Here is a 23734-nt window from a genome sequence, read left to right as displayed (position 1 = left end):
ATTCACACGACTAACATTAACGTTTTCACATCAAACAAGCTGGAAGAGAGGAACTTTACTATTCACATTACGACCGCATGGTTGTCGGGGGGCAGACTGTTAACTACCAATTGATCACTTTGAACTACTTCGGTGGAAATCTGAGCACAGCTACTGGTCTCTCGTCCAGGGAGGGGAGGTACTTCTCGACGTATGACGATGACAACGATCCAGACTCCAATGTTAACTGTGCTCTCGCCTACGCAGCAGGTCTAATTTGAATAATAATAATTTGCTCAGTTTATGTATTGTACTTGTGAGATGATAAGCAAATGAAAAAAGTTTATTTAAATTACTATTTTTTCTTTTCCCCTTGCAAACAGGATGGTGGTATCACCCATCAGTTACAATTTACGGATCGTGCGGTTTTACAAATTTTAACACCCAGTACCCAAACTTTCTGACGTACTTAAATGGCGAATCCTTTCAGCTGTTCAGCTCGCAAATGTGGATACAATGCATTTAAATGTCTACAATACTTTTTCCACATTTCCACGTGTTGAAAATTCGCATTTTGCTTTTTTTGAAATGAATAACAACATTGATTTATTCTAGATTTAAATATAAAATAACATTAACAAAGTTTATTTATCTTAGATTTAGATGATGTGATGTGGATGATGACCGTGATATCGGTTTGGTTATAGTGGAAATGCGATGAATTTTATAATGATAATTTATCAATTTGAACCACAATCAACAATAACAAACTAACTGTTTGCTAAGCGCTTTGCCTTTTTATAATGGCTACAACATTTTACGAAAGTCCCATAACGCCACAAAGATATGGTGGCCCACAAAGATATGGTGGCCCATTATTATTTTAATTATTTTTACTCTCCCGATTATATGTGTGTATAATAGATATTTTTATATTTGCGACCTATTTTTGCTTATTAAAAATTTTTTGTAATGAAAAAACTTAATTTGTAGCATAAATTTTTTGTGCTAAATCTATCATTTGGTGATAATTATAATTTTTCATAAGGATGCCAAGTCATCTTTATGTTCCAACCATAATACAAGGTTTAATGTTACGAGCAGCGTGCTTGAATTTACTTTAAATTCACCACTTTTTTTAATTTTTATAAATTATTTAATTAATTATTTTTCCAAAATTATATTATTTAAAAAATTAAAAAAAAGTTGTTAAAAATATTTAAACATTTAATCTTTTGAAAATTTTTCTTTGATCAAGGCGACAGCTCTTGAATTCAATTTAACGATAACTCAATTTTAAATCTGATTATAACGGAACGACCAGAACACGATGTTCAGAGGTCAAACCATCTGATCACAAGTGCAATCTACCAAATTTCACAATACCAAGTGCCAAAAAACAAGAGCGTTCAAAGTTAAGGCGTATATTTACAACACAAAAATATCGATTAGTATATACAATTTCAAAAATCAGATTATGTGCAATTTTAAAAATTGGAAATAAATTAAACTAATTTTTCAAATTAAAGAAGTAATTAAAAACTATCAACATTCATTCAACAATTTAAGAACATCTGCATCAAATTATTTACAAATGCGCTTCAACAAATTTTGCATTTTCTTCCTCAAAAAATTTCTGATTTTTGAGGCACCAGATGATTTTTTGATTTTTCCCGGTGCTTGAGTTATGTGATTGTGAGCTAATTGAGACATATACAACTGCATGTTCCTCTGACCTTCCATCATATCATTAACATTAATCTTCGTTTGTTGTCCATTTTTGTGCTGAAGCATATACTTGCTGTAATTTGCTGGACGGTCGAGATATGTTTGGCATTCTTGGACATAGTAGAGCTTATTTGGTAAGGTTATTTCGACGTGTCCCAATTCTTCATCTGAAATGATTGGGTTCTCGTTGTAAATCGTTGTGTGAATCATCATTTTGTAGTCATTCAATTGTTCAGGGAGATGGAATGAAATGCTTTCGTTGAAGTGAGGATCAAATGTGTTGAATATTGTTTTTGTTCTGCACTTCTCAAGGACATGACCTTGCGTGTTTGTGAGGCGGACATGCACATAACTGTTGCATGAGTCAGTTGTCAGAGGGTTCAAATTCTGAGCACTGTTCACTTGTACAACAATCTTTTGACGACTCCTTTCAACTTTCAATTCAATCGATCCATAGCGTCGATCTTTGTCGTTAAGATTATTTCTTCTGTTGTGGGATGTTCTCACATGTCTGCAGGTTGGCGAGAAGAGGATGGTATGTATTACATCATCATCTCCATCATCTTCTTCCGCGTCATCCTCATCTTCCACGCCATCTTCTTCCTCTTCTCCTCCATCTTCCTCATCGTCATGAGAACTTCTGAGATGAAACAAAAATGATTCTCTCATTGTCACCGAACATAATGATGGAGAGGAGAAGGTTATTGCTCTGAGAGGTGATGATAACGATGATGATGACGTTTCATCGTGATAATCATCAACAACTTCGTCATCGTTCAATGCTTCCGGTTGATGTCATCAAATCATCATCAGGAAGTGACGATGTTGATTCAATAGATGAAAATGACGTCACTGATGTTGATGACGTCACAGACTTTCCATCATTTGATCCATATCCTGACGATGCGGATTTCAATGATGACGTTGAAACTCTGCTCATTTTGCTGCTGTTTAGTTGTTTACGTTGAATTTTGGGATATTAAATGTTGTTGCTGGTTTTGTGTTGAATACCGATTGACGTTTTAATGATATCGCATCATTACCAGTGTTTATATATTCCTTCAATTGGCCAACAAAGTGATTTATTGCAAAGTGAGTAACGGTGATTGATAGAAATTTATCGATGGTTAATATTGGGCATGTCTCAATAAAGCTCTCTAATTAGCATCGACTTTGTTTCTTATCGATGATCCTTCTAACAATCTTATAACATGTTCATGCTGGTTTGCATATGTTTGATGTGGCACGCGCTCTCAACACTAATGTATTCAAATTGCTTATCTGACCGAAATTATAACTATTCGCATTTCTTTTGTTGCTAAACTAACTAGTAGTCTCTTGATTTCAACTTTGTCACAAATTTTCTACAATCGAGGATATATTTTACTCTAGAAATCAATACTTTTATTTATTTAATTCTTATTGGGATAGCATATTTTCACAAAATACACTTTTCTCCTTATTAAAAATCAATATACATTTGCAGTGATTGCATGCAAGAAGTAAACATGCAGCACTCGCTCTGTTTTCCTTGTTTACAAATCCGGTTTATTACACTACAAAAATTGGATAACTCATAAAGGTTTACCTAGTTGGCAATAATAAAATTTAAGTTTTGTAATAAATTGAAAAATGTAATAAAATGGTTAGATTATATCGTTTGGTCTTAAGTTGAAATTTATTAGAACTTTTCATATTATTTCTAATAATTTTTTAAAATAAATTCTCTCATCAAATTCAACTTTGTTTTTCCTTTTAGTTTCAATAAATGAAACTAGTGCTTAAACATGCAAATACTTATTGTTATTCATTTTTCAAAAAGATTCACTGTGTATACGCACTATTAAATGCATCCATTTTGACCCTTAACTAACTAACTGCTCTACTCAAATCTTTCCGCCTCATCTTAACAATTTCCTGCACAAATTTCCCCTTTCCGATCGGTGAGAGCCTCATTTAATTTTTGTCAAGTTCCATGCGCAGTTCATCATTTTCCATACGTAACGTAGGGTAGTCAAATGCAATTTTCCTTTTTTCCGGGAGGCATGACATTTTTGAGGTCTCAGCTTTATTTCAAAAGCAACCAAAGAGTGGTCAGTGTCACAATCAGCACTTTGATATGAACCTGTCAATAATATATTGCCAATTTTTACATTTCTTGTTAAGATTACATCTAATTGATGCCAGTGTCTAGATCTGGGATGTTTCCACTGTTGTGGTTTAGTTTTAAAATATGTATTTGTGATACATAGTTTGTGGTATGAACAAAATTCAAGTAGTCTTGGTCCGTTTTTGTTCATTATACCAATACCAAATTGCCCAATGCAATCCGGACAAGAGTTATGAACTTATCCTACTCTAGCGTTGAAATCACCCAGCACCAACAGATGCTCTTTTTGGGATAAGCAGCCAATCGTTCTCTCAGGTTTCCATAATACCTATCTTTGTCCTACATGGATCAGCCTAGTGTAGGGGCATATGTGCTAATCAGGGTGGTATTTGTGGCTGTCTTTAAACCAACCCTCTAAGGAGGGGAGAGTTATCATAGGAAGTAGACTATTTTTGACCGCAAAACCAACCTCGTGTATTCGGCTCTCATGTTCAGGTTTACCTTTTCAAAAGAAAGTGTAATCTGTTTCACAAAGCACCTCATCATCCACCAATCTTGTTTCCTGTAAGGCCACAATATCATATATTTAACCCTTTCAGCTTATGATTTATTACTGCTATTTTTCTTGAGTCATGAATCAGTCAAAGATCATATCCAAGCCAGGGCAAATTGTTTTCTTTATAATTTTGTTTTTGTTTGTTGCAAGTGTTCAGCCTGCTTGTTGATCTAATATTCTAATCTAAACTCCGAACACCTATTAGAGCAGGCAGGAGGGTTGCCCAGATTAGGCTGATAATAATAATAATATATAAGACAGCAAATAAATAAATGACACGCATGCAAACATATTTATCATTAAAACAACATATAATATAATGTTTCAAATTATTCACTCACATACATTTCTCGTCCAAACATTTTAAAATGTTTTTAAAGTCTTTTATTCATTGTTGTCATACATTTTATTTCGGTACGAGGACTGCGTTGTTCATTGGTGAATCATTTGAAATTCTCAATAAAACATTCTTATGAATTTCTCAACAAATTCTAATTAAATAAAAAAAGGCTGGTAAAAATAAAAAATGTTTTCAGTACCAAATAAAATATTCATATATTTCGCTAATGAGTTACGAGTTGTTTCAATGAAACACGTTCCTACCGAAGTGTATTTGAAACAATCGTGTGTGTGTGCGTGCGTGTGTGTGCATGTGTGTGTGTGTAAATGCTGTAGTCAAATTCTTTTGTCATTAAATTACAAATTTTGACCATTTAACCAGAAATAATTGCGAGTATCGATTTACATTCATAAAATATTCATGAGGATGCATGTACATGAACATGTGCGTGTTGACGCCCATGTCATTGCTTCCAACTCTGTCTTGCTAGCAAAGTTGAAATGAATTTTTTAAAACTTGTCAACGTTTTCCTTGGTCAGATGTTAGCGCTGGATCTAATCATCCAAATAACTCTCCTTCCGTTATCATCATTCTCCTCACCATCGTTGTTGAACTCTTTGGTGCCAGTACTGAACTTCTCCAACTTAACTTCATGTTTCCAGAGCCTCCGGATGAATTCAACAACACCACCCACCACCAATCTGAAGAACCCCAACGATGTTAGTTTGTGCTCAATAGAGGAACCAACTGCATCATCAGGAATGGATCTATATTCCTTGGATGGTCAATCCGATGATCAGATACCGATATTTTTGATCTTATGTGCAGCTCTCTGTCGGTATAAACTACCGAGACAGGCTATCTGTCAAGGGTTCAATGTTAGATTTGATTCAGGGATGTGCGAGTTGTATCGTTACCAATCGGTTTATTTTACACGTCAGTTTGGATGTACCTATTACGCGGTAAAATATGATTCTTCTCACCAACTTTATTTAGATTTTTTCAATTAATTTCATTTTTATAAAAAATTTTCAATTTAAAAATTTCTTGTTTTAAATTTATTTTAATATTTTTGATTTTCATAAGCAGTTGGAACCAGTAAATAGCAGAGGCATCGTTGTAACATCAGCATATCCCTACCAACAGTTACTCATCAAATCACGTACGTATGTCAACATCATTTTTACAACATTATTAGTTTAAACATGTGTCAATCATTGTTTTTAATCTTATTTATCAATAATTTTTTTTCTCTAACTGAAAATCCTAATAACTGGCAAAAATTTAAATAAACCCTGAATTGTTTCAATATCTGTCATTTGTCATTACACGTTCATAAACATTTTTTTCTCTTTTTGAGCTTTTAGAGTCACTTTTAAAAGTCATGATTAATACAAATGTTCATAATTTTTTTTTATAAAAAAAATCTACTTTTTGGAAAAATAAAAAAAAATAAAATAACTCAAACTCTGTCACACCTCAAATAATTTTAACTTAAACTAACTGAAAAGTCGTATTTGATCAATTGAAATGTCAATCAGTTATTCGGATTTTGTTAAACATCTCATCAATTTCATTTGTGTTTTTTCAATCTGATGTGGAATTCTGAAATTTGAACTGTCTCAAACCAGAATTTTTGTGAGCGTTTTAGAAAAAGATGTTGACTCTATTCAATTGCGTCGCTCATGATGGCCGTCTGGTTAATTTTTAGCGGAGAATAATGCAACAGATCTAAAAACCATCTTAAGAACAACCACAATTCATAACAAAAAAAGTTGAAGTATCCCTAAAAAGGAAGAAAATATTTTTGCCAACAGTAACTAATTTGAACAACTAATTTGGACGCCCTTAGCTTTCAATTTTGTTTAAATTTGCATCCTATAATTTAAAAAATTTGGAGAGCAATTAATTATAATTTCCTATACCTCCAAATATCATATAACTTATTATTCAGCTTTACCTAAAAACAAGTCAACACCAACTTTCACTTTTCTGGTTCAAATAAAACTCAAGCCAGACTCAACTGCCTTCAACAAATCTCGGTCTCAGTTCAAAGTCGGTTTTTCGGTTCCAAATATGTCGATATCATCGAGCAGCACGTCGGATAATAACGATTCCGGAGTTAAGGATAAAATGAGTGGCGGATCTTGCGGTACTACATCTTGGGATGCCTATTGGATAGGTAATGAGTTATTGTACCAGCTGACGAACAAATATACATGCAGCCTCCATGTTTATCTCTCCGTCAACGATTGTGAGTTCAGTTTACTGATCTTTTTGTTTTCACGGGTGTTTGTTTGATTGAATATTGATGGAGTCGATTCGAAAGGTTATGCTCAGTTAGCTGGAATCGGATGTGTTTTTAAAATAAGCAAGTGACAGCAATATTACTGGCCTACAACTAAACTTAAAACCTGACCAGCCGGAAGAGCCAAACTTTACTACTCATATTACGACCGTCTGGTTGTTGGTGGGGAGAATGTTAACTACAAGTTGATCACTTTGAATTACTTCGGTGGAAACATGAGCACAGCTGACGGTTTCTCTTCCAGGGAGGGGAGGCACTTCTCGACGTATGACGATGACAATGATCCAGATTCCAATGTTAACTGTGCTCTCGTCTGCGCAGCAGGTTAGACATAATTAATGCTAATTTATTATACTTTTTAAAAAAGGCTTTCCTGTGGTACTTGCAACAAACGCACAGCACATGTAAATACGCAAGAATCCACGCATCACAAACTTGGCGTGTGATAGACGAGAATCTACTTGAATTCAAATCCGGTTACTGCAACATCTTCATCATTAATTACACTATATCATGATCGAGAAAGAACTATATTAGATGATAAATTAATTAATCATTTCAATTTGTTATGTTTTCTACTTCCTCTGCAAAACAGGATGGTGGTATAGTGGATCACTAACAGGTTATGGGTCGTGCGGTTTCACAAATTTCAACACCCACTATCCCAACTTTCTGACGTACTCTTATGGTGAATTCTTCCAGCTGTTCAGCTCCCAAATGTGGATGCAATGCTTCTAAATGTTCATAACTTTTCTATTCAATTTTTTTAAAGCTTCTTCACGCTTGCATTTGTTTATATTAAATGCAAATTTGTATATGTTCGTGTTATCAAAAACTATACACCGCTGTTAATTATTCTAATCTAATTAATATCATTGTTATAACGGTGGTTCAGGGCCGCCACCAAGTTGGCAGTAGGACAGAGCAGGTTTGTTGGTTTGACGAGCATTGGATAGCTGACGATTTTCCCTATCTGTCATAATGGAAACTCTATTTATTATCATCAAACCTCAAAATATAAAATCAATTATTGTAAATATACAAAATGTTTATGTGACAATAATAATAACAATGAGAATAGTTATAAAAATATTAATATTTATAGCGATAAAAATAGAACAACAACTAACAAAAAAGTTTCTACTTTACGATAGTTTTACTTTATTCATTTCGCCACATGACGTAGCTACAAAACATAATTTCGGAAGTGGAAATAACGGAGTTTAGAAAAAAAAACAGCTTCATACAGACGACGCATATCTATCTAAGGTGTTTTTAAAATGATAATTTATTTTATTTTATTCGCTAGTGTCATTGTTGATTAATATTTGTTTACTGTAACTTCTTATCGCAACCTGATATTGTTATCATATATTAATATCATAAATGATTAAATGAATAATCAGTTGCAATTGATAAGTTTGAAACATGAACTACAGAAGCGGAATAAGCATCTAAAAGTCTAACAAAAATTTTTAAAATGGGGATATTCAAAAATGAATACCATCAACAAACGTCAGTAGTAAGTTACTAATACCTATTGCGAATGTATAGGATCGAAAAGCTGCAATTATTGTTAAAAAATTAAAAAATAGTTGTTTTGGTTTTACAGATTGAAAAATATATTTAAAAAAAAACACTAAATTATATGAAAAAAGGACTTTTAATCACATTTTAGTTAAAAATAGTAAAATATGAAGTGATTGAATGAAACTAGGAAGGGATGAATTATTCTTAATGTATATGATGTTTCACCATACGTCTGTTTTTACTCACTATGGACCAAATTTTTTTGAAACATTTTAATTGCACGTGATGATGTACTTAATCTGGCGGTTGGGATGCATCCGCCCTCCAAACCATGAAAAAACAAAATGTCGAAGGTTCTGTGTGTAATATGGTAGTAAAAATATATACAGATATAGGGGCATTAGCAAAATAAGTCATTAACTTCACAGTGTTTAAATCCTCCTCCCCCAATGGCGAATATGGGGGGACCGTTGGAGCACTGCCTCCCCCGTTGTGAGTTTTTTTCATCGAAGTCAGAAAAAGAAACGTAGATTTAAAAAGGTCCGTTACTGATACAAATTAAATTCTTTCAAAATTGTTAGAGGTGTTTCCGTAATAACTTTAAAATGAATTCTTTTTCATCAAATAATAAAACCGTGAAAACATTTCATTTTTACATAATATTCAAATTATGAAAATCTAAAAGCAAAGATAATTTTTTTAGCTTTCAATAGCACTCAAAATTTTTCATAATGGCTAGAATCTTACATATGGACAATGAATTTTCACAACGTTTACATTCGTCTAAAAATTTAATTTGGTAACGTGAAATTCTGTCATTCTCATCTCAATTGCTTTTATATTATAATCACTACTTACAATATCAATATCCAAGTATAGGATCAAACTTGACATTTTGATCGTCAAGTTGGATCTCAACACGCTTCTGTGTCTTTCCACCCTTTAACTCAAGCCCCTCTGGACGGAATCTGAAATCATTTTTGTCCTTTCTTTATAGCATAATAGATTTTTCAGTTGACGAAAAGTACTGCGGATGGGAACATTTAATTTTTTGACGTGAGTTGCGTCGTACTGATCGTCAATTTTTTTTGAATCTCAATAACGTTATCAAGTATTTTATTAAAAAATTGAAACTTAGATGAATAATAGTTGTTTATTTAATATTAATTCTATTAATATTTCCCAGGGCATCACATTCTTCACTATATTATGCATTTTGTATAAACTTTTTACATTCGAAAGTGCATGTACACGTACAGTATACATTGCTTACAAAAAGCCCAAAAATAGAAAAAAATTGTAAAATATATATACAACTGAATTTTTAAAAATGCACATGGACAAATTGATATGAAGCAAAGAAATTTTTAAGTTAAAAAATTTTTTGTTTTGTTTTGCACTAAGATATATTTTTCAACAAACAATATATGCGTATGGGTATGTAACTGTACAATGATTAGTATATGAAGGGTATGATGATGTACCATATATTTTTATAGAAATATATTTATAGATATGTGTGTGTATATTTGTTTGTGTGTGTGTGTTTGTGTGTGTAAAATTTATATACATAACGTAAATAAATATAAAACATTCTATATGTGTATATATATGTATATGATTCTAAGTATATGTACATTCTAATATGTATATAAGAGCATTACTTTGGCAAAAGTGTTTCGACCATCCATCGCGTTCACTTTTAATCATTAGCATCGAGTCAACTTTTAAATACGTGGTGCATGAGTTGATTTTTTTGTCAATTTTGACACTTCAATCAATCAGTTAGTTTCCTCAGAACGAGTTGACACTTTGAGGTTAAACAAGAATATTTTTATTTAAATGTTTTGCTAATAAATATGAGATTTTAATTTTTGTTTGGTGAAACTGATAATAATCTTTTGAAAGTTAAAATTTAATTTAAGTTTTTTAAAAGATCTCTAACTAAGTCTAAGTATTACTAAATTATATTATTAATAGTAATTTAAAAATATTAATTTAAATTTTTACTTAAATTTTTTACTGCTGTATTAAATACAATTTTTAAAATATAATCTTAACAAGATCTCACTTTTCTTTCAGTTTCAGGGATTCTTAGTCTCACTGACTGCCTGGCCTATGCTAGAACTGACAGATCTTCTAATATCACTGAGAAATGGCGACTAACATGTTTCACCCATGTTCAGTAAAGGTGGTTGCTGATGAATCTGATGAGAGGACTTGTTTTAGAACGCCCCTATCTGGCAGGTGCCAAACTTTCTTGAAGTCTTCAATAATTAATTAATTATTTTTCAAATTGCAAATGATTTTATTTATTATAATTATATTGAATATTAGATATAATTTAAAAATTTTTTAGCAATGGTTACTGAGTTTAATTAACAACAACAAATATCTATACTTGTTACAAGAATTGAACTGAAAATAGGTAGATCAGCAAATGCTAACATTTAACTGCAATATTAATGTCATCATTAATAATAAATAAATGAAGAAATTGTTAATAATGGATTAATTAAAGACCAAAAATGTTAAAAGTAGACTGCGTAAACATATTTCTAAAAGTAAAATATGAGATAGTCGTAGATTATAAATAGAAAAACCAAACAAATTAGGTACAGTTGTCCAGAAATGTCGGCAAATTTCAGTGAAGTGAAAAAATTTTCGACATGGAGATTACTGTGGGTGTACCTAGCTCGAGCAGAACAGGTTTGTAGTTATTATTATCTTTTTTATTATTTATATTATTATATAAATTATATTAATATATATATATATATGATATATATTATTGTATATTATAATTAATATATCGTAATTAATTTAATTTCGAATGTAATCATTAAAAATAATTATTACTATGATCAATATGTTTGTTAGTAACTTTACTTTTTTGAATACGACAACAAAGATCTTCACCTGTAGCATGCTACGTGTGTGACGCGTCGTGTAGCATTTGTATGCACGTGAGATGTTTGCGTCTTGTTGGTTTCTCAGTACCTAGAAAGAGTGTAACAGACTTCTAACCTTTCTCTTACTGATATTAATAATAGTTTTAGAATTAGCATCAGCAGTTGTTTAACTGTAATAATATCACTTACTCATTTTACATTTGATTGAGTCTTCATAGTTACAGAAGAAATTGTAGTTGCTGTTAAACTTGCAATATTTTTATTTTATTTATATATATATATATATATATATATATATATATATATATATATATATGTATATAGAGAGAGAGAGAAAGAGAGAGAGAGAGAGAAAGCATTAAAAGTAAACCAGCATAAGTTAGTTACGTTTCTGTTTGCATTTGAACCAGGTTGTTGTGACACTGTTTTTGAGACGTTCATCCAACTTGACAATTTATAAGCTTGATCAGATTTTTTGATTTTTCAGTATTTTTTGGCTGTCTGGTTCATATGACGAAGCCATACTCCCTATATGTTTACTTATCTTACTGATTTGAGAGCCATTTTTTTACTATTATTCAAATACAACCTAATTTAGTTATTGACGCACAAACATCAAAATGTGCGTGCGTGACTGTGTTTGTGCGTGTGTGTGTGCGTGTATTGTGTGTGGCCGTGCGTGAGTGTGGGCGTGTGTGACTCTGTGGGTGTGTCATTCTTTTTTTCTTTTGTTGTTCGGTCCATCGCATTCTTCTCCTTCCTTTATTCCCACATCATCATCATCACCGTCATCATCATCATCTGGCATTTGTTGATGATGTCATGACAACAACAGCACACCAATCGATGAAGATCTTCACGAACAAAAAATCTCCCCTCCACTTTTCCATTGTTGGCGACGTAGCCAAACAACAGCAAGCAAGAGATGATTGATTGAATGAATGACTTCGCAAAATTTCAAAAGTAATTCTTCTCTATTCTTCATTCCTCAGGTTTCCAAGCAGGAAACAATGCTCACTTGTGTGCATGTATTATGCTACGTATTCTGTGTGTGTATGTATGTACGTGTGCGTATTTTCTTGTATGTACGTGTACGTATTTAGTTGTATGTACGTGTTTATACGTGTATGCTTGTACCGATAATATGTATATATATATATATATATATATATATATATATATATATATATATATATATATATCTTTTTATATATATGAAAGCGTCTATAAAATTGATAAGTGACTCGAGTGATGAAAGATCGTTAAATGATATCTATTTCATCAAAGAACGCCATCGAGACCATTGTTTCCAACGAATTAGGAAAAAACTTAGCAGTTATATCGCGGACCAGTTTTGTTGCAACAAAACTTTAAAAAAAATATATATATATATATATATATATATATATATATATATATATATTGTATGCCTGTAAAATTCTCTAATACAAATTGAATAATTTGATTATAAGTTAATGAACATTAATAAATCTGTGGAATTTATTACATACTGTTTATACTTGTATCACCATGTGTGCGTTGTATGTTTGTGTTATATGTGTGTGTTGTGTGTGTGTTTTGTATGTTGTATGCCTGCATACTCCAAGTTCTTCGTGTATTTGTTTGCGTGAAATACGCTATAAGTAGCACGCACGCACGCACAGATACCTTTATACATCCATCATTGCGACTGTACATACTCGTGCACGCTCCATTACGTGTTCAGACGCGACGCTTCCCTGATATAATTATAAAAGTTATCGAAATACTCGCCTTCTTATGTGCCTCCATTTTCGTTTACTGTAAGACGGTCAGTTACAATCACGGGGTACGTGCTTCTTCATCTTCCACGTCTTTTCCCAGATTTCAATGCATGGCCATCCACTCGGAAATATTATCGATATTGTATGCTGGCATACTTGGAGCGCGACGATACGGTTCTTGCATACTCTACTGTTATAGCAATCAGTGCGTCACGTTTGTGTGGTGTTGGGTGTTTCAGCCTTTGAAATGGTTTTCAAAAATTTTCCGCATGAAACCATTAAAACTTGTGCATGTGCTTGCTGTTTGTTGCACTAATAACTTTGAAATTTGTAATTATAGAGTGCTTGCTACCTGCTGCATCGTGCGGGTATTGTTTAACATTGCTCCACTGATGCGCGCGTTCAATAGAATTCGTGCTCGATATTTTAATGAATAAAATATGAGTCTGCCATATATGTATAAAGTTTGAATGTGCGTATGCACTGTTTGTTTGTTTGACAAATTCAGTTTTTGAAATAAAATCTTATTTTCATTTGGTAGCTTGTTTTATAATTGATCTTGAAACGTCAAAATGTGAGTACAAGAGTATGATATTTAATAGGAAAAATGTAATTTATTGGAATGCCTTTCTGAGGCAGGTTCTTTGTTAGGCATTTTGGATCGATGGCGCTTTTCATGGGTCATCGTCGCATCATTAACATCATTGTCTTCTTTTATTTTGTCGTCGTCGTCATTTGCTAATTGTACTCTTTTTGTTGCTCTGTTGCTATCCTCATAATCGTCGTCATCGTCGTCATCATCATCTCCGCCATCATCGTTTTTGTCGTCACCAATCGTTACAACTCCAATTGTCGTCACGCTATTTATTATTCTATTAAGCTTAAAAACTTTGGTTATTTTTATATTATATTATATATATATATAGACTGGAAGGAGATCATCAAATATTATATATATATATATATATATATAGACTGGAAGGAGATCATCAAATATTATATATATATATATATATATATATATATATATAGACTGGAAGGAGATCATCAAATATTATATATATATATATATATATATATATATATATATATATATATATATATAATAACAGAATATATATGCATATGTACAAACAAACAAACATACATTCATACATACAAAAATAAAAAGTTATAAGTAAGTGCAGATGGAAAACAACAAACGTGATGTTAAAAGTCTATTGAATTAAGTCTATGTTCAAAAAAACTAAATTAATTGTTTGGGTCTAATTAATTTTCTTAAGATATTTAAAAGTTACAATAAAGTTTAAATTAAGAATTGGGAATTATACTAAAAATTAAATAAAAAACAACGAAATGAACAAAACGATGGAGGAGGAAGACAGCATCCATCTTTCTTACTCGTCTGCTCTCTCTATCAGGTACAAGTTGAACTGCCCTGGAATGTCTTTCATCTTCGGAGACGCCAACAAAATCAGGATGTGGAGATGTCTCTGGTACTGGCTCGCCAAATGCAGCAAGGTTGTTTCGTTTGCCATCTGCTCCGTCTGACAACCGGTTGCATATCAACAACTCATTTCATTGAATTCAATAGACTGCTATGCAAATGTTAGGTTGGCGAGAAATTAACGTTACGTCCTGCTGGCCGTTGTGAAACCTAAATGTTGCAACAGTCAGTCAAAATTAGAACCGACCAGTTAATTAGGATTCGTTTGATTGACACCGGTAGGATGAAAATCGTTGGTTTTGTAGTTGACGAACTTTGGGAAGACGATTTTTGCAGTTACTTCCGTTTGTGAATCCCTCATTGTCTAAAGGATATTTTAAACGTTTGAAAAATTGAAATTTAATGTTGAGAGGTAAAAGTGTGCGTGATGACTTAGACGGATCGTAACCGACCTTTTAACGTTGGTCATTTTCGTCAACCAGTTAATAACGAGCGTTGTTAGTGTAATCTCTTTTGTTATTTGTCAGTTTGCTGGCAATGATTTTCCATTGAATTATTTAAATGGTTTTAAGAAGCTGCCGTGAATTAACATTGCAATCTACTTTATTTTCATTGGATCATGGTTTAGTTTAGCTATTACAGCTAATAAAACATCGTTACCTTTGGTATAGGTACAGAATGTATCTGATAGATTCAATGCGTCTAAGAGTTTGAAAGTTGGTAAATCGAAAATAATTATATTAAAAGTGCATGAAATTCAAGTTTGTACATTCTCGCTTACATGTAAATTGAAATGAAAAATGTATGAAAGCATTCAGACCCCAGTATACGCACGTATGCAAGCGAAGGGACACATGTTTTCATGCGTCACCTAGAATGTGGATGGGATGGGAACACATTTACGAGCAGGCCTAACATTCTTACATGCTCTACTCACACGCACGTGTACACGTACATAAACTTTCTTTCACACAGAAACTCGGGCTGGACATAACTGATGTGCAGATTGAAGAGCTGGAGCGTGCGGTCAACGAGAAGATCAACTTCGATCTAGCAGCTAAAGAAGAGAAGAAGCGAAGACACGATGTGATGGCACATGTGCACACACTGGCCGCTTCCTGTCCCAATGCCGCGCCCATCATCCATCTCGGAGCTACTTCATGCTACGTTGGAGATAATACGGTTGGTTCGTTTTGTTTGTCGGTCGGTCCATGGTTGGCTGGCTGGTTGGTTTGCTTTGCTAGTTGTTTGGTTGGCTGGCTGGTTAACTGGTTGGCTAGCTGACTGGGTGAGTGGATCTTGAAATATTTTTCTGTTTTCAATATTTTCATAATTTTGCAACATTTTCCAATAAAATTTCATCACACTCATCATCACATTCATCATCACACTCATCATCACACTTATCATCACATTCATCATCACATTCATCATCACACTCATCAATCACAGGATCTTATAGTTATGAGGGACGCCTTCGATATCCTCTTGCCAAAAGTTTGCATTCCTGTAATCTGTAATTTAAGTTAACTAATCCCACAATTAAAATTCATAATTTCTATAATTGTAATTCATAATAAAAATTTGATAATTTCATAATTAGCACTAAAAATTATTTTAAACATCCCCACACCCAGCTTGCCAGATGCATTCAGAGGTTGTCATTATTTGCAGACGAGTATAGAGACCTTCCATGCTTAGCCTACACGCACATGCAGTTTGTTTGCAGTTTATAGTATAGAATTATTCCATGTTTTTTTTCCATTAGTAATTATTTAACGGTTATATTTAAAGAATTGTTTAACTGTTGTTAATTCGTTAATGGTATTTCGTCAATTTTTATTTAATTTTTTATTTTTTTATTCATCGCAAGTTCTAACTCATAACTTAGATTGAGTCTATTCAAACATACGTACACGATAATCATCTCAGCTGCTGATTCATCAGCAAGTTTTTTTCTCCATTCACCCATTCCCATGCCCACAAAATATATACTTGAATACACATAACCACACAAAAACACACGCAAATACACGCACAAAAATATGAATACGTCTAAATACACACATAAACATAGGAATGCATCCAAATACACACATATACAAGTACATACAGACGTTCAGTAGAGGCGTTCTCAAAAATCACACACCTTCGCTCAAACAAATTCTCACAAATACTTGAAACTAGCAAGCGCGCACCAACGGATACATTCGCACAAACACTAACACATTCTCACGAACACACGTACAAACATTCACGCGAAAACACACACTTTCACACTCACATAAACACACACTCACATACACACACACTCACATACACACATTCTCACACACGCATTCATAGACACATACACACATCCACACACACATCCACACACATCCACACGTACAGACCGGCCCAGCTGACGACAGTAGGCAAGAGGGTCTGCCTATGGATCCAGGACTTGCTGATGGACTTGAAGGGCATGCAGAGGACCAGGGATGACCTGAAGTTTCGTGGCATCAAGGGCACCACGGGCACCCAGGCAAGCTTCCTCGAACTTTTCGATGGAGATCACGAAAAGGTGGTGAGGGGTTAGGTGATGGAGTGGTAGGTGATGGAATGTGAGGTGAGTGGTACTAGATGGCTGTAGATATGATTATTATGACGTGACTGGTCGCTATCAATAAAATCAAATCAATCAGCCAGCAAATTTGCGTTCATTATGTTGAGAACATTCATGTCAATGATGGTGATGACGACGACGACGATGAGGATGATGATGATAGTAATAACGATGGTGATGATTATTATGATAAGAACGACGACGATGATGATCCTGTCTTTGTTGTTGTTGATGATGATGATGATGTTGGTCTACCCCAGGTTGAACTATTGGACAGAATGGTGACAGAAATGGCGGGATTTAAGAGGTACGTCCATTTCGTTGGTTGTCATCGTTTTATAACGCCTGATTCAAATTTATGCATTTGAGTGAGGGGGGGAAGAATGATTGGATGGAAGAGTTTTCCAGAATAATGAGGTAATTAATCAAATAAATAACCAAGAAAGCTATTTGGTTAAGTCGTTGAAAGCAAGCAACGTTTAACAGAAACTTTTTGATCTGTGGTCAAACATACACGAGAAAGGTGGACGTGGAATGTCTCTCCTCATTGGCTGCCCTTGGTTCAACTGTTCATAAAGTACGGGGATTCTTATTGGTTGATTTTTAAAATAAATAAATTTGATTGGTTTGTTGTGTGGATAAGGCTTTTTCAAAAAGGCTTTTGATAGAAGAGGTATCAGATAAGGGTTTTAATGTACGGTTTATTTAAATTTGTATCATATCTTTCTTAATTGATGTGTTGTTAATGATTTGATCTTATTTTTTATTAGCGGTTCTAATATTTTTAGCTCTTAGCAATAAAAATTTTGCAAATTTGTGAAGAAATAGTTTATAATCACGAAACCTGATGAACAGTTATGCACGGACCTCAGATTGTTGGCGTCCTTCAAAGAGTTGGAGGAACCATTTGAGAAAGATCAGATTGGTTATACAACCATCCAATAATTCATCCATACATCCATGATCATAGAACCATCCAATCATCCATCCATACATCCATCCAATCATCCATCTATTCATTCATTCATTCGTCTATCTATCCATCAATTGTCATCATCTCTTTTTTTATTGATCTCTTGTTCTCGCTTTATTCGTTTGTTACTAATTTAATTATTGAAACATTTTTACGTACCTCCTTTCACATTTCTACCATGCAACGTTTTATTTCCTCGTTCGTCACCAGAATTATCGTCACCGTCATCTTCGTCATCTTCGTCATCTTCATCATCGTCATCGAATTTTTTGTTGGACCGGAGTCCGATATTTTCCATCCGACTCCAACACTCTGAACCATCAACACACGCGCCGCATGTAAACACTCGTGAATCTATGCATCTAACACAAATGGCACGTGATAGGCAGGGATCTTTTCGCATTCGAATCCAGACACTACAACTGCAGTGTCGGGCACTTTAACCATTACACCATCGCGTAATCCATCGCTAAACAACATAGCAATAAGAACGACAACATCAACCAGGATCTTCAGCGATGGCCTACAAGCGCAACCCGATGCGCAGTGAGAGGTGTTGCGGGCTCGCCCGACACCTCATGACCCTGGTACAGGACGCCCTCATGACGCACTCCAACCAGTGGATGGAGAGGACGCTGGATGACAGCTCCAATAGGTTGGTCGCTCTCCTGATTGTGATGCTCATTATGACGATGATGTGATAGGGATGGGGATGTTGATATTGATATAGGATGCTGATGATGACGATGATGTTAATGAAGGTGACGATGATGACGTGGAAGATGATTTTAATGGTGATGTAAGATGTTGATAATTCATTAGATGTAGCAACAAAAACCACACGGAATCCACGCATGCATCACACGCGATTAAGACGCCACGAATCATCTCGCATTGCATCCAACCCAGCCTCTGCAACCATTTTATCATCGCGCTGGCCAATAATTTTTATTATTATCATCACTATCATTATTATCATTATTATTATTATTATTATTATTATTATCATCACTATCATTATTATGATTGTTATTATAATTGTAAACAGGAGAATCAGCCTGCCCGAATCATTCCTGACAGCCGACATCATGCTGTCCACTCTGCAGAACATCTCTGAGGGCATGGTGGTCTACCCCAAGGTGATGTTGGTGATTATGATGGCGAAGCAATGACGACGATGATGATGATGTTGTGGCGATGATGATGATGGTGATGTGAGTAGTTGAATGAAACATATTTTTGCCGCCAGGTGATAGAGAGAAGGGTGAATGAGGAACTTCCATTTATGGCCACCGAGAACATCATCATGAATATGGTCAAGTTCGGGGCGGACAGACAGGTCTGTGAGAACTCTTTTAATGGCCAACTGATTCATAATAAAATTAAAATAGTTATATAATATTATAGCGCTAATAAAATCTATAAAATCGACCAAGAAGAGCAGAGTAGAGAAGAGTAGAGTTGAAAACGACATGTTTATTTGTCTTGCGAAGACCGCACAGTTGGCATAGATGGTTTTGTGCTTTTTCCCATTTGAACACACTCATATTTGTTGACTACTGCTGGACCAGATATTTTCTGGCAGATTTTTTATTGTCTTTGACCAACATGATATGCGGGCTGTTTGAACAAATTTCTTTATTTTTCAAAATCAGTAAACCTTGGCTCTGCAGTGAAAGTACACGATTTAAACTAGATTCAATCCATTTGTCTTCAAACTGCTTAAGGGATGTTTTTAGAGTGCCTCCATTCGTGACCTCATTATCAACCTTGATATAATCGATGGATGATTCTCTTCATAAACATTAAATTTCTTTCTGGTCTTGGAATAATAACGGAGTTTCAGCTTCGTTTTCTCCGAGGCATCTTTCTGTGAGATGATGTCACGACTCGCCATTTTTGAAGGTAATTATAGTAGTTTCGATACTTAGCTGTTGATTGGAATATTTAGCCATTCTCTAACCCTCCCTACAATTAAGCTATCTAAATTTTCTAATATCCAAGTCAAGTCAGCGATAATTTGTAGCTGCGCAGTTCAAAGTTTAGCTGTAAAGGTTGCGTACCTTCTTAAAGTTTGAAGTTTCTGTTGTGGACTGGCTGACATCTAATTTTGTAGTCGTTTTCAACAGTTGAACCACTTCTGCAAGAATCGTGATTTTGCTTTTTGATCATTACCATCGCGGTCGTATATCCTGCCTAGATAAGTGAAACCCTCCTTACCAAGCAATCCCCACATTGGGAGTAGCTGCGTCGTTGTTGGTCAGCCTGGACGAAGATTGTTGGTTAGTAGGTACTATCTTGCTTCCTCATTCCAAGTGAAGAGCATTTATCATCTCGCATCTTCATCTCTGACCAAATGCAACAGGCCTGGTTTAGATCGACGAGTTTTTGTGCGTCTTCAGTACTGTGTGATATGATTGCCGGGTCGTCAGCAAACTCCAGCCAGTAGTAGTAGTAGTGGTTGTAGTGGCGGTAGCAGCAGCAGCAGTTGTAGAAGTAATCGTAGTAGTGGTAGTAGTAGATTTGGTGGTGGTAGTGGTATTAGTAGTAGTAGTAGTAGTAGTAGTAGAAATTGAACTAACAATAGTAGTACTGGTAGGGTAGAAGGAATAGTAAATAGATCGTCGTGTAATACTATAATTCTATTAGTATTAATTCTATTATATGTCGTTACATATTGAATGATCGCCGTTATTATTAACAACAATATTAATTATAATTAAATAATTGATTGATAATCTAATAACTTCAATTAAAACGTAGTTTATTAATTAATTAATTAATTAATTAATTGAGATTGCAGGTTGAGGTGTGATGATGATGGTAATTACGGTACTGATGATAATAAAGCTAATTATGATGATGATGATGATAATAACAATAATATTATTTTATTTTAATTATTATCGCTATTATTACTATTATTGGTTTTTAACTTTAAATAATTGCTACCATCTTCGTATTAATAACTTCCATCATCATCTTCGCCATCATTATCACACCATCACCATCTTTATCATCATCATCATCGCCATAATCATCATCATCCCTATCGTCCTCATCATCGTCATCACCATTTTTGTCGTCGTCTTCAGGAGTGCCACGAACGAATCCGTCAGTTATCCCAGGAAGCAGGGATGCGTGTGAAGTCAGAGGGACTTCCGAATAATCTTCTGGACAGGATCAAGGGTGATCCGTACTTTGCCCCGGTCAAAAGTTGTCTCAGTGACATCATGAATCCCAAGAAATTCATAGGACGAGCGCCACAACAAGTTCGTTCGTTCGTTCGTTCGTTTGTTCGTTCGTTCGTTTGTTTGTTTGCTAGTTCGTTCGTTTGTTTGATTCTTTTACTCGTTCACGTATTTTAATTTATTTGTTCACTTATTTATTCACCTTTTTGACTTATTAATTGACTAGTCAATTTTATTGATTAATGATTGATGACATTGATTGGTAGGTTGATTGATTCGTTTTTTTTATTGGTTGGTTGATTGATTCGTTGATTGGTTGATTGAATTATTGATGGTTGGTTGATTGATTGGTTGGTTGGTTAGTTGATTGGTTGGTTTGTTGGTTGTAAATTGACTGGTTGGTTAGTTGATTGATTGGTTTGTTGGTTGGTTAGTGGATTGATTGATTGATTGATTGATTGATTGATTGATTGATTGATTGATTGATTGATTGATTGATTGATTGATTGATTGATTGATTGACCACTGCAGGTCGGTAAGTTTTTAGAATTGGAGGTCAAACCAGCCCTGAAGCCATACGCCAATCAGATGAATGAAATTGCAGACCTTGACCTCTAGGCGCAGCATTTTTTGACCGATCGCTGTTTGCCTAAATGAATCGTGTGATCTGATTCGTGGACATTGCGATAATCAAATTTGCTTTAGAATTTTTTTAAATATCATTTAGTGGTTTCAATTAATAATTAACTTATTTAGATTGTTAAAAACGCTTAGTCAGCTGTATTAAGTTAGGAAGCTAATAATATAATTATCAATTAAAAGCTATTTAATTGTTTAGAAAATTGTCACATTTTGCTGTTTAAATCGGAAGTTAAAAGTCGAAACATTTCCTAGTTCAATCAAGCTGCCACCATGTTTCACGCAACGTAAACGCTTCCCGTCTTTGCCATCGTATTTGTTTAACTCCGAATAAAATTTTGTTGAGTTGTTCAAATATCAAGAGTTGTTGCGTATGCCTGGTTGGTTCATCAAGCGTTAATCGTATTCAAAATAAATTGAATTCCAGCTATCGACTCAATAATGTTAATTTCTTCTGCTCATTTGATAAAACCAAGCAAAACTATGGACGCGAATTTCGACCTCATAGTCTGTCTCGGCCTCAACGTGTATTTCAATTGTGAACCTCGATAGCACTCAGTTTCACGATTCTCCAGTTACCAATGGATATTTTATTTTGCCTGTTGTTTCGTAAGCGCGGCAAAAAGTGGGCGAGGCTAACTTTCTCGAGTAAGCCGGAGGTGGAATGTCAAATTGATGTTATTTTTTTATTTTCTTTCTTATCTCCCAAGTATCAGACGCTCCTTCATTCAAACAAACGTCTGAGGTCGAAGGTACAAAATGAAATTTTAAAAATCGAGTCGCTCGCCAAGCCCTGGCGTCGTCAACTACCTCCATTTTCAGGCCATCTTTCTTCACGTTGGTGGTCTTTTCTAGCGGTTAATAAAAATAATGACTCTGATGACAGAGATGATGATGATGATTACAATCATAGTGACGATCTTAATAGTGACAGATACGATGATGACAATGCTTCTACTAAGGATGATGATGATGAGGAGGATTTATCATGCGACACTTAATCATCAGTCATCATTTTATAGCCATCATTAACATTAAATGAGATAGGCAAACACACATAAATATATATAACTATATATATATATATATATATATGATATATATAAATATATATATATGTGATATATATATATATATATATATGATATATATATATATATGATATATATATATATATGATATATATATATACATTGGTGAGTGTGGGCACCATAATTCTGAATATATTGGGCACCATAATTCTGAATATATTGGTTAACGACGATTAAGTTATCGAGAAGACTTACGATGCACGTACAAACTGGCGCTATAATCACATGAAAGAGAAACACGAAACTAAAATCACTAGACAAATCTTGGACAACAATGTTGAAATCTTACATTACAATAACAATCATTATAATTTACTACTAGCCGAGTCCATACTCACAGAAGCAGTGGCGTCACTAGCGGGGTGCGGGGGGTGCGGACCGCACCGGGTGACACCCTCACAGGGGGTGACACCAAAATATCACTGTATATGTTTTTATGTCCCTCCATGAAATTATTCTTATGATTAATTCAGCCTAATCCGCCTAGCGCCCAGAAATGTATTATGAATAAAATTTTTTTCGTTCAAATCATTTTTGTATTCTACATTTATACCATTCA

At 34.2% G+C, this 23734-nt stretch overlaps 4 protein-coding genes across 4 annotated transcripts in view; 3 read left to right on the top strand and 1 right to left on the bottom strand.

The window, feature by feature from the left end:
- HELRODRAFT_172409 (hypothetical protein) overlaps positions 1-1398 on the top strand; it is a gene marked incomplete at both ends in the record, with an annotated part of 7781 nt that extends 6383 nt beyond the window's left edge. The window contains 2 exons of the mRNA XM_009019064.1: positions 40-249; positions 1304-1398. Coding sequence (XP_009017312.1) covers positions 40-249; positions 1304-1398 — 305 coding nt within the window. The remainder of the gene's footprint in view (positions 1-39; positions 250-1303) is intronic.
- A 165-nt stretch (positions 1399-1563) lies between these two features.
- On the bottom strand, positions 1564-2647 carry HELRODRAFT_172408 (hypothetical protein; the record flags this gene model as incomplete). Its single annotated transcript, XM_009019063.1, has 2 exons — positions 1564-2416; positions 2583-2647. 2 exons carry the CDS (start codon positions 2645-2647, stop codon positions 1564-1566), a joined length of 918 nt encoding a protein of 305 aa, XP_009017311.1.
- Positions 2648-5213: 2566 nt separating this feature from the next.
- On the top strand, positions 5214-7759 carry HELRODRAFT_172407 (hypothetical protein; the record flags this gene model as incomplete). The annotated part of the gene is made up of 6 exons (XM_009019062.1): positions 5214-5247; positions 5376-5432; positions 5542-5649; positions 6668-6967; positions 7136-7345; positions 7617-7759. The coding sequence occupies 6 exons, from the start codon at positions 5214-5216 to the stop codon at positions 7757-7759; spliced, it is 852 nt and encodes a 283-aa protein (XP_009017310.1).
- Positions 7760-10303: 2544 nt separating this feature from the next.
- On the top strand, positions 10304-22523 carry HELRODRAFT_99625 (hypothetical protein). Its single transcript, XM_009019061.1, has 15 exons — positions 10304-10368; positions 10641-10798; positions 11167-11260; positions 15649-15855; positions 16126-16170; positions 16311-16390; positions 17068-17239; positions 17542-17588; positions 17768-17858; positions 18137-18206; positions 18762-18909; positions 19303-19393; positions 19504-19593; positions 21350-21526; positions 21977-22523. The coding sequence occupies exons 2-15, from the start codon at positions 10707-10709 to the stop codon at positions 22061-22063; spliced, it is 1491 nt and encodes a 496-aa protein (XP_009017309.1). The 5' UTR covers positions 10304-10368; positions 10641-10706; the 3' UTR covers positions 22064-22523.
- Positions 22524-23734: the final 1211 nt, after the last annotated feature.

This window comes from Helobdella robusta, assembly GCF_000326865.2.
Source record: "Helobdella robusta unplaced genomic scaffold HELROscaffold_23, whole genome shotgun sequence".
Taxonomy (NCBI): domain Eukaryota; kingdom Metazoa; phylum Annelida; class Clitellata; order Rhynchobdellida; family Glossiphoniidae; genus Helobdella; species Helobdella robusta.
This window is presented reverse-complemented; position numbering and strand designations above follow the sequence as displayed.

Coding starts and splice junctions, on each gene's coding strand:
- HELRODRAFT_99625 (XM_009019061.1), top strand. CDS start 10,707: ATGGCGACTAACATGTTTCACCCATGTTCAGTAAAGGTGGTTGCTGAT. Junction 16,171..16,310: donor TCGATATCCTCTTGCCAAAA/GTTTGCATTCCT, acceptor CCCCACACCCAG/CTTGCCAGATGCATTCAGAG. Junction 16,391..17,067: donor TTAGCCTACACGCACATGCA/GTTTGTTTGCAG, acceptor CCACACGTACAG/ACCGGCCCAGCTGACGACAG.